This window comes from Podarcis raffonei, chromosome 4, assembly GCF_027172205.1.
Source record: "Podarcis raffonei isolate rPodRaf1 chromosome 4, rPodRaf1.pri, whole genome shotgun sequence".
In the NCBI taxonomy this organism is placed as follows: Eukaryota; Metazoa; Chordata; class Lepidosauria; order Squamata; family Lacertidae; genus Podarcis; species Podarcis raffonei.
In genome coordinates this window covers 58671375-58686891 of record NC_070605.1, presented here as the reverse complement: position 1 = coordinate 58686891, position 15517 = coordinate 58671375, and the positions used below count along the sequence as shown (strand labels likewise).

General features: G+C 40.5%; 1 protein-coding gene across 4 annotated transcripts in view; it reads left to right on the top strand.

Annotated features, from left to right (window-relative positions):
- The window catches only part of KDM6A (lysine demethylase 6A), a 103586-nt gene that overhangs the window by 25643 nt on the left and 62426 nt on the right, over positions 1 to 15517 (top strand). For all 4 annotated transcript variants that reach the window (XM_053386871.1, XM_053386870.1, XM_053386868.1 and 1 more), the window contains exon 4: positions 8522 to 8571. In XM_053386871.1, the coding sequence (XP_053242846.1) occupies positions 8522 to 8571 (50 nt within the window). The remainder of the gene's footprint in view (positions 1 to 8521; positions 8572 to 15517) is intronic.

The following is a 15517-nucleotide window of genomic DNA, read 5'->3' as shown; positions in this document are numbered from 1 at the left end:
TTTTAGAGTAGTCATCTGACAAAGTTGTTCTATGTGATAAAAAAAATGCTGAGATCCACTCAGGTTTTGCAGTTCTTGAGCTTTGGTTTCCCCTTGTGACACGTTTGCAAGGCACTTTGGGGGGTAAAGCCATTCAGTTTCATACCAAGTTGATTGTTACCATTGCTTCAGTGTCTGGGGAGCTGTCCTGTGCTCTGGCTGACCAGGTGTTACAGGATCAGTTGTAGATTTTACAGGTTGGTATGGACAAAACTTGAAGGTGTTTGTCTAACCTCCTATGCTCTCAATCCTTACCCTTCCTAGCTAGTTAGATCTTGATGGAGTGTGTGTGTGTGTGTGTGTGTGTGTGTGTGTGTGTGTGTGTGTGTAATGCTTCTTTGCATGAGGCAGTGGCCTCCACTTTCTTTAAACAGAAAATGCTGTCTCTGCTCCTAAACGCCCCTCCCAACACCTGTACCTAGAGGTTGTGGACATCTATAGCTAAGTAGTCCATTTTTGGGAAAGGTATTGAAAAGATGGTGTACACCCAACTTCAGGCACTCTGGATGAAACTGATTTATTTATTCAATAAGGTATCTGGGCCAGTTTTTGAACCAAAACTGCCTCAGTCGCTTTGATGGATAACCTCTATTTGAAGACAGACAGGTTGAGTGCTATTCAGTTGTTCCTTCTGGATTTCTCAGTGGCTTTTGATACCACAGACCATGGTATCTTGCTGGGCTGTCTCTGTTGGGTTGGGAGATGGAGGCACAGTGACACAGTTGTTCCACTCCTACCAGCTTTTGGTTTCAGATAATAGCACTGAGGAACAGCTACTTGATCCCATGGCAGTTGTGGTCTGGGGTCAGTCCAGGTTCCATTTTGCTCCCCTCCTTGCTATTTAACATCTATAAAAAGCTGCTAGGTGAGATCATCAGCAGATTAGTGTAGGGTGCCATCAACATGCTCATGACACCCAGTGTTACCTGCCCCTTGACTTCTGAATCAGATGTCATGTGAGTCCTGGACAGGCCATGTGAGTCCTGGACAGGTCACCAGATGTAGGGGTGGGATGAATTTAAGGCCTGTACTTAAGGCTGAATCCTGACAAAATTGAGACTCTAGTTGGTGGCTCCAGGATCTGGAAATTAGGCAACCCCATTTTGAACAGGGTTGTACTTCCCTTAAAGAGCAGGTATGTAGCTTGAAGATGCTCCTTGATCCATCACTGGAGGCATAGATGACCTTGTTGACTAGTAAAGCCTTCTGCAAGCTCTGACTGGTTTAAGTACAGTTGTTGCAACATTCTGGATGTGGAGCTATACTTGAAGACTGTCCAGAAACTGCTATTTGTGCAGAATGCAGCCATTCAATTATTGAGTGAATTGACTTATTGGGACCAGCAGGAGGCCCTGAAGCACCGACTGTTAAATAGTACAGTGGCTTTGTTTTTGTGGTACTCCACCCTGGGATCAATATGAGGAAGGACAGGTGGCTTAGAAATACTTTAGAAAATAAATTAATAATGCTTTTAATAATTGGTTATGTTTGAATATAGTTTGGCCAGTTTCAGCACAATAGTTGAAGATTGCATTGACCTAGGACTCACAATCAGTTGCTTAACTGACGATTTAATTTCTCAGAAGTTGGAAGAAGCAACAAAGGGATCATGGACCTGGTCCTCACCAACAGGGAAGAACTGATTGATGAAGTGGAAGAACTAGGAACCTTGGGAGGAAGTGATTATGTCTTCTTGGGCTTTATTATATAGAGGCAAGGGAAAGCTGTGTGTAGTTGGACATGCACTCTGGACTTTAAGAAGGCCAATTTCAAAAAACTTAGGGAGCTACTGGGTGAGATCCCATTGTCAGAAATACTCAAAAAGAAGGGAATCCAAGATGGATGAGGGGTTGTTTTAAAGGTGAAATATTCAAGGCACAAATGCAGACCGTTCCAACAAGAAAGAAGAGTGGGGGTCATCTAAAGAAACCACTGTGGTTGCATAAGGAGCTTACAGATGAACTGAGATTGAAGTCAGGCATATATAAGAAATGGAAGAAAGGGAAAATCATGAAGGAACAGTATATATGAGTAGCCAACAGTTGCAGGTAGGTCAGACTCAAAATGAGCTTAGGCTTGCAAGAGAGGTTAAAAATAATTTTCAAAAGTTTTTTTCAGCTGTGTTCAGAGTAAGAGGAAGAACAAGCAAGTAGTAGGTCCTCTGCATGGAGAAGACGGAGAAATGCTATTGGGTAGCAGAGAGGTGGAACTGTTCAACACCTATTTTGCCTCTGTCTTCACTAAAAGGAAATCAGTGCCCAAAAATAACAGAATAAACAATGCAAGGAGGAACCTGAAGTGCAAGATAGGAAAAGAGATGGTAAGGGAATTCCTAACTACTTTTAATGAATTCAGATCTCCAGGGACTGATGAGCTGCACCCAAGAGTACTAAGGGAGCTTGAGGATGAAATCTCAGATGCTCTGTCTATAATCTTTGAGTGTTTTTTGAGAATAGGTGAGATCCTTGCAGATCGGAGGTAGACAAATGTTGTCTCCATCTTCAAAAGGGGGGAGGGGAAGTACCAGGTAACTACTGACTGATCAACTTGACGTCAATATCGGGAAAGGTCCTAGAACAGATAATTAAACAGTCAGTCTATGTGCGCTTAGAAAAGGACACTGTGATTACTAAGACCCAGCATGGGCTTCTCAAAAGCAAGTCATGCCAGATGACTCATTTCTTTTGCTTGATAGAGTTACAAGCTTGGGGGATCAGGGGAATGCTGTGAACATAGTGTGTCTTGATTTTACTAAGGCTTTTGACAAAGTCTCCTGTGATATTCTTGTGGAGAAGCTGGTAAAATGTGGGCTGGATGAAGTAACTGTTAGGTGGATTTGTAAACCCAAAGAGTGTTCCCTAATGGTTCCTCATTATCCTGAAAAAAGTGGGGTGTCACAGGGTTCTGTCCTGGGCTCGTTGTTGTTCAACATCTTTATAAATGACTTGGATGAAGGGTTTGAGGCTATGCTCATTAAATTTGAAGATGATACCAATTTGGGAGGCGTGGCTAATACTGAAGAAGACAGAATTTGGATTCAACCTTAATATATTGGAGAACTGGGCCAAAACTAGCAAAATGAATTTCAATAGGGACAAATGTAAGGTTCTACACTAATCTAGGAAGAACTAGCTGCACAAATATAAGCTGAAGGACAGTCGTAAATGTGAAAAGGCTTGCTAGTAATACATGTGAGAAAGAGCTAGGCGTCTTTGTAAACCTCGTGTTAAGCAAAATGATTCAACAGTGTGTTGCAGCAGCCAAAAAAGCTCATGATATTTTAGGCTGCATCAACATAAGTTCTTGTGTCCAGATCAAGGGAAATCATAGTACTGTTCTATTTTGCCATGGTCAGACTTCACCTGTAGTACTGTGTCCAGTTCCGGGCATCACAATTTAATAAGGATATTTGCAAACTGGAATGTTTGCAGAGGATGATGAAGATGATCAAGGGTCTAGAAACCAAGCCTTATGAGGAATTGTTGAGGGAGTTTGGTATGTTTAGTCTGGAGAAGAGGGAATATGATAGCCTTCTTCAAATATCTAAAAGGATATCACATGGAAGATTGAGCAAGCTTGGTTTCTCCTGCTCCAGAGGGTAGGACCCAAACTATTGGATTCAATTTACAGGAAAGGAGATTCGAACTCAACAACTGGACGAACTTTCTAATGATTAGAACTGTCAGACAGTGAAATTAACTCCTTCAGAAGATGTTGAACTCTCCTTCCTTGGTGGTCTTAAAGCAGAAGTTGAATGGCCAACTGTCATAGATGTTTTAGTTGAGATTCCTGCATTGCAGGAGGTTGGACTAGATGACCCTTGGGATTCCTTCCAACTCTACAGTCTACGATTCTGTGATTCTATGCTTGTCAAATCAATTATTACTTGCCCAAGTTTCTCTGCTGTCTTTCTGATCTGTTTGTCCTCATATTTTCCAGTTCCCAACACTGTCAGAACTGCATTTAACACTGTACATGTTCAGAAATGGAGACTTACATTATTACACATAATGTACTTTTTATTCTTAAAGCATACAAAAAGTCTTCAGGTTATGTTATCAAATAAAACTCTGACACAGACTATAATTATAAGGTCTGGAGAAATGGAATGCTCACTTAACACAAATTTCATGCCTCTTTCTCCCTCTTCCCCCAGTGTGTATTCAGGCTGAACAGAAGGCTTTCCTCCCCCATCAGCCCTGCTCTCTTTTCTTGCACATGCTTGAAGCTTTAATCTGCCACTGTTCATCCTGAGAAACATCCAATTGTGCATGTGGAACCCAACTCCTTTTCCCAGTTTCCCTATACAGTGGTACCTCGCAAGACGAAATTAATTCGTTCCGCGAGTTTTTTCTTCTTGCGAGTTTTTTGTCTTGCGAAGCACGGTTTCCCATAGGAATGCATTGAAAATCAATTAATGCGTTCCTATGGAAACCGCTTGCCGGGCTGGCGGTGCGGAGAAGGGCTTTTCTCCCCACCGCAAGCCTTCAGGACAGGTCCGGGAACAGAGGGGAAGGCGCGCTGCGCTTCTCCTCTGTTCCCGGAGCTTGCGGGGCTTGCGGTGAGGAGAAGGGCTTTCCTCCCCACCGCCAACATTCAGAACAGCATTCTGAATGTTGGCGGTGGGAAGGAAAACCCTCCTCCCACCGCAAGTCTTCAGGACAGGTCCGGGAACAGAGGGGAAGGCGTGCAGCGCTTCTCCTCTGTTCCCGGGGCTTGCGGTGGGAGGAGGGTTTTTCCTCCCCACCGCCAACATTAAGAACAGCATTCTGAATGTTGGCGGTGGGAAGGAAAACCCTCCTCCCACCACAAGTCTTCAGGACAGGTCCTGGAACAGAGGGGAAGGCACGTTGCGCTTCTCCTCTGTCCCCGGACCTGTTCTGAAGGCTGGTGGTCCACCGCCAGCCTTCAGAACAGCCGTCCGAAGGCTGGCGCGGGGAGAAGGGCTCTCCGCCCCACCGCCAGCCTTCGGAACAGCCGTCCGAAGCCTGGCGGGGGGAGGAGGTCTCTCCGCCCCACCGCCAGCCTTCGGAGGAGCGTTCCGAAGGCTGGTGGCGGGAGGAGTCTCTCCGCCCCACCGCCAGCCTTCGGAGAAGCGTTCCGAAGGCTGGTGGCGGGAGGAGTCTCTCCGCCCCACCGCCAGCCTTCGGAGGAGCGTTCCGAAGTCTGGCGGCGGGAGGAGGTCTCTCCGCCCCACCGCCAGCCTTCGGAGCAGCCTTCCGAAGGCTGGCGGCGGGAGGAGGTCTCTCCGCCCCACCGCCAGCCTTCGGAGGAGCCTTCCGAAGGCTGGCGGGGGGAGGAGGTCTCTCCGCCCCACCGCCAGCCTTCGGAGCAGCCTTCCGAAGGCTGGCGGGGGGAGAAGGTCTCTCCGCCCCACCGCCAGCCTTCGGAGGAGGTCCAAGGACAGTGGGGAAGACGCGCTGCGCTTCCCCGCTGTCCGTGGAGATTTCCCTATGGGCTTTCGTCTTGCGAAGGAAGCCCATAGGGAAATTCGTCTGGCGAAGCACCTCGAAAAACGGAAAGCTCTTTCTTCTTGCGAGTTTTCCGTCTTGCGAGGTACCACTGTATGAAAGACTTGAGATTGCTAACTTGTAGGTTCTCTTGCCCTAGGACAACAGGGAATCATTTCTGACTTTTCTTAAGTCCATTTAGCATTGAAAATGCTCATATGTGGTAGCACTTCGCTGATCAGGGGAATGATACTAGCAAATCCACAGGCATAATGCTTCCTTTAGAGATCCCTGTCAGTAAGCAATGATCAACCAGTGTTGAGCAAAGATTGTTTTTCTCACCACCAGAAAAATGTCCACAAGTGCAATATTGGGCAGTCTTCTATATAGAAGTGAATGGCTGCCATTCTATGGAGATTGCTAAGGGGAACTTCAAAGAAACTATTTGAATGAGGACTTTACCTGCTTATGTACCAATGCTTATATATATGTCTGAACCTTGGGTTTTGTTTCTTGGGCATGCTAGAATACAATGAGAACTTGAGAACTGCCTTTCCTTTATATATGAATTATCGCAACATGGGTTTGCCAATAATAATCCACATAATTTTGGTAATTTTGGATTTCATGCATATAATTTCCTTTTGATATTTCCTGAAATTCTGTTAGGTTGCCCACAGAAGATTATGAAATACATGATTCTGTGACCTCTCATGAGTTATCTACATGAAAAGAATTGCATTATCAAGTGTCAGGCATCCCCCAAAGAATTCTGGAAGATGTAGAAAAGTAATGATTCTCAGTCTTATTACATTTCCAAGGATTTCCTTGGTGTAGTGAATTACTATTCAGTTAGTTTGTCTGTGGTATAGACACACCATTAATATCTTGAATAGTGTAAATTGTGTATGAGAAGCAGTGTGAGGTACTTGCATAAACTCTAGCTACGGTTTCAGGTTTTTCTTTTGTATTCTTGCTGTTTCATAATAATAGACAAATCCCTTAATCCAGCAGTAGAGAACTTGTTTGGTCCAGTGAGCCACAACTTTTATCTCTCCCCACCTTGTGAACCAACTTTGACAGGTGGCAGGACTACCCACTTTTCAACTTTCTGATGTCATAATGATGTCAGGTGGTTATCACCCACCTGTCAGAGTTGCCCAGCAAGGTTAGAATTGATAGTGACAACAGGGTTGAGACCCCACCCATTAGCTAATGGGTGCTGGGGTTAAATTTTGTTTTCTGCAAGGTTTAAGTGTGTGAGAGAGTTCACCACTTGGGCACCTGAACCAAGGAAGAGTTAATTTCCCATGCACCAGCTGATGCATAGGGGATCCAGTCCTGCTTTCTGACACCTGATGTCACATATGATCTCAGAAGTGGTCTTGCTTTGTGGGAAATGACCAAATGCAGGTCAAATGGGAAGACCTTTCAGCCCAAATTCATTGCATAAGCCACACCTAGACAGATTCTAATTATTCATTAACATTTTGTGTCCATTTTCTTCTTAAGATATATTATTTTAGTCATATAGGATGATGCCTAACATTCATTATAGTAACATAAGTTTATCATCTTAAATGTGTCTACTCTGAATATTTGGTTGGATATTACCTGTAAGAATTTGTTCTATTTTTGCTTTATTATTCCCCAAAACAATAACTGTAAGTCTAAAACAGTTACAGAAAGGTAGCCGTGTTGGTCTGCCATAGTCAAAACAAAAAATTTTTTTCCTTCCAGTAGCACCTTAAAGACCAACTAAGTTAGTTCTTGGTATGAGCTTTCGTGTGCATGCACACTTCTTCAGATACCTGAAGAAGTGTGCATGCACACGAAAGCTCATACCAAGAACTAACTTAGTTGGTCTTTAAGGTGCTACTGGAAGGAAAAAAATTTTTTGTTTTGTAAGTCTAAAAAACAATTATTTTAAAGCAACCAATTTAGGCCTAATTTCATTTTAAAAAATCCATTTCATATAGATTGTATTCTATTCAGATGTAAATTCTTGGCTTTTGAAAAGTACTTCAACTATGCTTTTTAAAAGATAAAGGAAAGGAAAGCATTTGGGTTTCCCATAACATTATGAGTACGGATGGAGGGATTTAGATATCCTAGATGCCTGTGTCATGATGAACAGATTTTGATTGAAAACTATCCTCACCAAATAGTTCAAGCAAATGCAATTTAATGTTATGCCTTTCAACTAGCAAGAGTTAATTTCATCATATGACTTGAGCTAGGAGACATAATGTGCTTCATAATGACTGTGTAGAAATGATGAGCAATAAAAAAATACTGGAAGGAAAGTAAAAGAACTATCAACACTGTTTATATTGTGTGGTTATTTTGCTCAAAGTATGCAACCAGTTTTGAAAATGTGTGTGTGCGTGTTGAATCAAACTCCTAAATTATGGCAGTACATAAAAACAGCTACTCTTCATTTTTCCTTCTATTATTCCTAGTAATTCAGTTTTTATTTAAGATTTTAGGCTTGTGGGTTTATCACTGTAAATATCTGTTAAATATCATGTTTGGGTGAGGTTGTGATCTACATTGGACTGCTGCAGACATAATATTTTCTTTCATTCAAGATTCCACTGAACACAATGGAACTTACTTCTGAGTAAACCTGCATAGCATTGTCTATTGAAACGCATTGTATAAATAAGCACTCGCCTTTCCTGTTTTGGGAATGAATACCCCCTTAAAGTATAGTAAAGCATTTAACTGGCACTGATAATCAGAGTCTCCATTTAACCAAAGATGGAATTTAGCATTAACCCATGGTTTTTGGACCTTGATTAAATAGAAAACCTAGTGAACATTTTTCCTAAAACACAGATAACCAGGAAAGAGGACTTTGTGCTCCAGAGAAGAGGGGTGGGAGGAGGAAGAGCACTTCTCATGGTTAGATCTTGTCCTGTTAACTAAGTTGATCAAGGTTTATCATTATATCTGGAGTCAGCAAATAACCTTGTTATAACTACTAAAATTTTGAGTTTGTTTTCTAAAAAATATTCTTTCTATTGCAGCATTATCTGCATACCAGAGGTACTACAGTTTACAATCTGACTACTGGAAGGTATGTATAAGTTATACTTCTAAAAAGTAATCTTGTTTCAAACAGTACTCCAGTTTTTATACATAGTAGATTATATGTATCAGTGCCACAATATTTTGCTATATTGTTTGTCTACACTGTTGTTTACCATAGCTCAAACTTCAGAGATGGTATTATGTAGCTGGCTGTGCCTGCTTTTTGTTTTTGCTAGTTTCAGGTCTGAAGTGTTCAGCAGTAGATGACCTAAGACTACTGCTAAAATTTACTGGGCAACATTTTCTTACACCATCTTCTTTTCTGCGTTCATTGTTGTTGTACAATGTATTATTCTTTACCAAGTTAACTTGCAGTTATTTTCCTTCATAGAGGGTCAATCAATTTTGGATGGCCTTGGTGGTATGGTCCCTGATTTTAGACAGCATCTTCACAACACAGGATGATAAATTGAAGTACTCATGCTGTCCTCCACCACCTTAGAACTGGCAAGCGGCAGCAGATGGGTGTTGGGATATTCTGCTTGTCTGGTGATTGAGACTTCAGCTACTCAGTGTGGGCACAGGTTTCTGCCTGTGTCATAGAAGTCAGCTCCTAGGGATTGTGGGAGCTTCGACCCCCACAATAAAATATATATTTAAAAATCATTTCTATTTTTTGCCTCAATATTAGGCATTCAGGGTGTCTCAAGACACAATTAAAATGTGTTTGATCATATATATAATCATATATATTTAGAATCATTCAGTTATGTTGGAACTTTAAATTACTGGATTGTGTATGATGGAATTTTAAGATATCAGCTCAACTTAAGTCACAATGGTGATGAATATACCTATCTTCTGCAGTGGTTCTGGTTTTGAGGTGATTTTAAACAAAAATAAATGGGTTGATATGATCTGCCACTCTGAATAAAGAAAACAGTAACTACTGTGGTGTATGGTGCATAAAATATTAATGCTAGATTTGGCTTAACAGGTTAAGACTTTTTGCATTCTTATTGAATGGAGCTTATAAATTGGTTTATTTTAATTTTGCCTGCACATTTGTGATTTTGGAAGAAGTTACATTTTTAAAAGTTGTATTTGCAAGAAAGGGAAAGAACATGAAAAGAGGCGTGTCATTAGGTGTTGATGCCAATAAAATATGTACTTTGTTTTGGTTCTTCATTAATTTCACCCCTCCCTCCATAGTTTCTGCTGGAAAATGGCTGCCTCAAACCAGCAAAGCACAAGGAACTAAGAAAATAGGCTGTTGGTATAAGTGACTGCAGAGCTTATAGTAGAGTTTTGTGGAGATAAGTGAATTTTTGGATGGTGGGACCTTCATATCCACTTAGGACATTGGTGCTGTTCTTTGGTTTCCACTGTTATGTTGTAAAGTAACAGTGTAAGGTGAAATGACATTTGTTCCTCCCAAATTTAGGAGTTCCACATTACTTGGAGATAAGCCTCCAGTACCCCATTCATTGAGTATACTACAGGTATATAACTAAATGAACAGAGGTATTGGAGGTGTATCTCAAAGTATTAAATGGCATATTTTGCAGTGAGAATTGGCACTTGGCAACGAAGCAGACATTGACCATAAGTAAAGTATCCTTCTAAAATTCAAAGTTTGCTCTACAGGGTAATATCTGCTGTTAGTCATATTTGGAGTAGACCCATAGGAATTTGTGGATTAAAGTAACTTGTCCGTTGATTTCAGTTGGTGTACTCACAGTATGACTTAGTTGGATATTGCCTGTAATATTTCTTACCTTGAAGTATTTGATTTGGAGGACTTTGAAATGTTGCAGGTATTATCTTAGGCCAAGTGTGGGGAACCTTTGGCCCTCCAGATGTTGCAGAACTACATCATCCATAGCCACTGACCATGCTTGCTAGGGCTGATGAGAGTTGTAGTTCAGCAAAATCTAGAGGGTCAGCGGTTCCCCACCTTCGCCTTATGCAGGCATGTTGTACAACTAAATTGAAATTGCAAGGTGAAGTCTGCATTAAAAATAATGGAATTACTGTGAAATTTTGGTTCATTCCACTTATATGTATTACTTCAGAATGTACCGATTAGAAATGCCAACGATAGATAGTGGGATCTCATCAAATTTTGTAAAATTAACTGTTCATGCAGAGCTTGTAGAAATAGTGTATGCTGCCCATAAATCTGTCTAAGCCTGTAAATTGTGAATGTAACTCTGATTTAAAGACTCTTTTTAGAATACACATCTTTACACTCCGTAAAACTGAGCAGGTGTTTTCTAGGTGTTTTGTACTTAACTAGAATTTCCAGAGACACACTGTACTTGAAAACATATTTTTCCACACATTTAAGAGCTTTATTAAAATATACTGATGATACTGAAAACTAGGTGGGCTATGTACAGTATTCCATAAGCCATTTCTTTTTAGCATTATTTTCCATTCAGGATGATGATCAGTATGACTTGTACTTTGGCCTGATCTATCAGTGGCACCACACTTCCTGCATCTCTTGCAAACTGGGTGAAGATAATGGGAAAGCATTTCTCTTCTCATGGATATCCCCTCAGGCAACAGATGTTGAAATGCAGTCCCATTATTATGTTGCTTTCAGCGCCTTCATCTTCGGAAGGAGATTCTGTTCTAATTTATAGTATTTACATGTGGGGTATGCATCTGATATATTTTGTAACAATATAGCAATAATTGAGGCTCTTTCTGGGCTTCTCTCCCTTCTCTTATTCAAAATGCACAATATATAGTTAAACATATTGGTTGCTTTTCTTACAAAAGTAGCTCAGAGACTCACATCACGTACTTGCTGGTCTTAGGAAAGTGCCCATTCCGACCTGTGAAAAGGTTTCAGTATCTGATAATGATACAGTCAAGTTTGCACAGTGTAAGGGAGAGCTGTACTGTTTATCATCATGGTTCTTACACATTCCCTTAGAGTAAAACTGTTTATATATGAATCTGGATGGAACATCTTATGCAACAAAAATCTTCCAGGTAGCAGTCTCACTGGAGTGCCTAGAGAAATAATTAAGAATCCATTCTCCAGAGATAGTTGAGAATTCAGTGCTGTATTATTCTGCCACTAATTATGTCATTCTATAAACACAAAACTGACTGTAGCAGTTGATCAAAATTGATTTGGTTCAAAAATACTTGAAGGGTAAAAGAGAAATACAGGAAAGAGACTTAGGAACTTCAAAACCCTTTCATAATGTATATTGCTGCAACTCATGTGTCTCTTGTACGGCCATCATGTGTTCTGCTCAACCATGTATATAGGAAATAAAGAGAATCATATTAGGAAATTGCGGGGAAAGATCGGGAGCGTCCTTGTGGCTCACGACGAGACCCTTCCTGGAGCCCAAAGAGGATGTCAGTGAAGGTGGAGGAAGTCCCGAAGAGACCTGGCATATTGCAGGGCTTTGTTTAGGCTGCTCAGCATCCCTGTGTAACAGCTGATGCGTGGGGTAGAGGGGCAGCGTAGCCGCCTTCCAGTACATCCTCCAGCCAGCCCCAGAGCTTCAACTTTAGATATTTTGAATTGGGTATTTAGAGGCTTTTTAGAGGGTGCTCCCCATTTTACACAATTTTACCGGGGGGAGGGGGGCGGAACCAGATAAGTGGTAAACTTCAAGATTGATTAAGATTTCAATAAAGTTTATCTGTGCAACCTGAAAATGCATTTACGTAGTCAGTTTGAAAGCAATTGTAGTAATTTATTATTACAGCACTTATCTACTGGATGCTTCCCGATTTCTTTCTCCATCAGTACTTTATTCTGTCTTGATGACCTAGCTTTGGGGGATTCCTTACACAATTAGTAGGAACCCGCCCCCGCCCCGCCCCCGGTCTTCATATTGGCAGAAGATATGGAGCATTCATTGCTTCTATAAATCCTTGCATGGACTCTTTAAGTTTTATATCAGAGGAAATAGTCTTGCTTATTGTATGCCCACATTTATTCATGACCTCTTTTGCTGAAATGTTGTTATGGAGAAACATACATAAGCTAGTAATTCAAACCATGTATGTGTGGAAGTGGTAACAAAGTGTCCTGAATTGCAGTTGGAACTTGTTGAAATAGGGCTTAACCTCTTTTGGGCTTTATAGATGCTGTAAAACTGATTTTAATAGGATGTCTTCTTATTTGTTACAAATCTCCAGGATTTAGAATGAGGAGAGTTGAAAATTTGTATAGCACACTTTTCTTGAATAATACCTACCCTGGTTTAAATTTCATGACCATGATTCTGAACTAAATAACACTTTACCATGGTAACGCTTTAAGAATTCTGTTGAATATGTAATGAATATTACACATATTCATTACATATAGGCAGAGGCTCTCAATTGTACCTCTTTATAATGCCCAGGATATTTTTATGCTATAGAGAAAGGCAGACTGATAGATTTGAAACACCGCTCATCTTCGGCAGCCAAAGAGTGCAAAGATGTAGAGCATGAGACTCTTCATTTCAGGGTCATGGGTTCGAGACCCAAGTTAGGCAAAAGATTCCTGTATTGCAGGGGGTTGGACTAGATCACCCCCGGTCCCTTCTAACTCTACAATCCTATGAATCTTTGAATCTTTTTTGTTCTAGAAAGAAGTACGATAATACAAAGCTAGTTCAACAACCGTTGTAATCTTATCTGTTGTTGTTGTTAGTTTAATGATGTATGGAAAGGGAGAGTATAACATCTTTATAATAAATAACAAAAGCATTATGAGGTACTGCAGTGCATTCAATATAACCTACAACTACTGAATTTTTAACTGGGGCTGGCTATATGGAATACATCTCACAAGTGGTATTTTTTGCTAGTTTGTTTCAGAACACAATTCAAAGTGTTCTGCCCATATGCTTCACTCATCTGAGAACCTCTTTCACCAGTAGCACCTGTCATCTGAAGATAGATGGCTGCTGACCAGTGAAGGCCACCTTGGTCATGCTGTAGCTACTGTGATTTTCTTCTTGATTTTATTGTTTTGAAATTGTATGCAACCTTTACAGTCCTGTTATTGAAGTGTGGCTCATGAATTCATGTAAATAAAATTTGTTGATTGAATAGAATTGATATCAATTATATGAAAAACCATCCCATTATTTAATTATACTGATTTATATCAGAAACTGTTGAGTCAAGTAGAGCGTTGTTTGGCTGAATTTTTGTTGGAGTTACTAAATTGGGGGATGTTTCCTGGTCTACTCTGTACCCCTCCTCAGGTCTGACTTACACTTATATGCTCTTTACATGTTCCATTCTATCCTGGTCTCAGTATCAGGAGAGCGAGAATGAAGGTGGATAGAGCAGTAGCTGGTTAAGGAAGTGGAGATTAAGTATAAATGGATGGTTCTCCCAATGGAGTGTTGTAGGAAGTGGAGTTCATTGATGATGCAGAATTATTCAAGCTGATTAAAACAAAAAGAGATATGTGAGGTGCTCTGAAAGCATCTTTCCAAAGTAGGTAAAGCAGAATTAAAATGGTAAATGTGTGATGGACTATATGGGATTGGCAGAAATGACTGGCAGAATCCGAGACCAGGGAGAAGAGTCGGCGGAAGAAGATTGGAAGAAATTTAAAGACTATTTACAGAAATATTGTAAAATTAATGAATGTTAGAATGATGTCGGATAGAAATTAAGTGGTTTCCAGCTGTAATGTTTTAAGAGAATATGGGGAAAAAATGGTTTAGAAATAGGTTAAAATTTATTGATAAGGATTTGCTGAACCAACAATTTGAATTGGAATACAAAAAAGGGAGGTATGAGGAGGTCTGGGAAATAAGTTAATGGAAAATAGGTAATGGAAACTTTATGTGTTTTTAATTATTTTTATTTTTGTATTTTTGTTATTTTTTCTTTTTTTCTTTTTGATCTTTATTTTATTACTATTGAAAACTTTAATAAATATTCTTTAACAAAATAAATAATAAAATGGTAAATGGTAAATGTGATTCAGTGTAAGTAAGTGTCAAGTGATGTGCATTATGCCTTTCAATACCACTTATTGGGAATCATATGTTGGGAGAGCATTGTTGCACTTATTCCTGCTTCCTGGCTTCCCATAGGCATCTGCTTGGCCACCGTTTAGACTGCTCCAGCAGGCTGCTCTTATGTTCTTATGACAGCTGCTGTTAGTTCTGAGCGGTAGATACAAAGTTCTGTAAATGACAGGTTGTCATGCTTGACCTTCTGTATCTTCTGGTTTTAAACACTTAGGTGAGGTGTTAGAAGACTGGAAAGATGAGCTGTTGCTTTTAAACGTAAATTGTGCTGTTCTTCTTAACCTTCTTTTGTCTCACAACTTGTTTGTCTTACATCTGTCTATGGATATATGTCTCTTCTCTCTAGTGTTCTCTGTTGTTTGTTTCCTATATCCACATCAACCCTGGTGTTTGTTTTAGCTCATCCACCCATTGCATAAATGGGTCTCCATACTACCACTGCTTTATATCTTTGGCCTGACTCATTAAAAAGGAAGTGTGCACTATTCAATATAGTATAGTTGTGTTAACTCACTTTTAATCTTCAGCTTATGTTGGAGGGTCAGAGAACAGTGGTTGTCGAACTATGTGCAGCCTTTTCTTGGGTGGTTGAGAGTACGTGTTACTTTGAGATGCATAAACTTGTAGGGAGGGTAATGCTGTTTCTGGAGTCAGAGCTAAAGACATTTTCTTCTAGTTGCAATTGCCAAAACAACTTTGCTTTCTATAGAAGCTGCAATGGCTGAGTAAATACAGAGGGTGGAATTCAACTTGTGAGATGAAATGATCCCACCCTCTCCTACTGACCCTGTTCTGGGAGATCTCCTGCCCTCCTCCCTAGCCAAATATGCAAGGGCAGTAGGGGAATCCGCATTTTGCAAGCAGAAGTCCTTCCACTGCAAGAGTACTAACTGGCTTCCAGGCAGTTTTCAATGGAGACACTAGAACAATAATTAAATAATGGTGCCACGAGGAAGGTCCATGAAAGGTGTA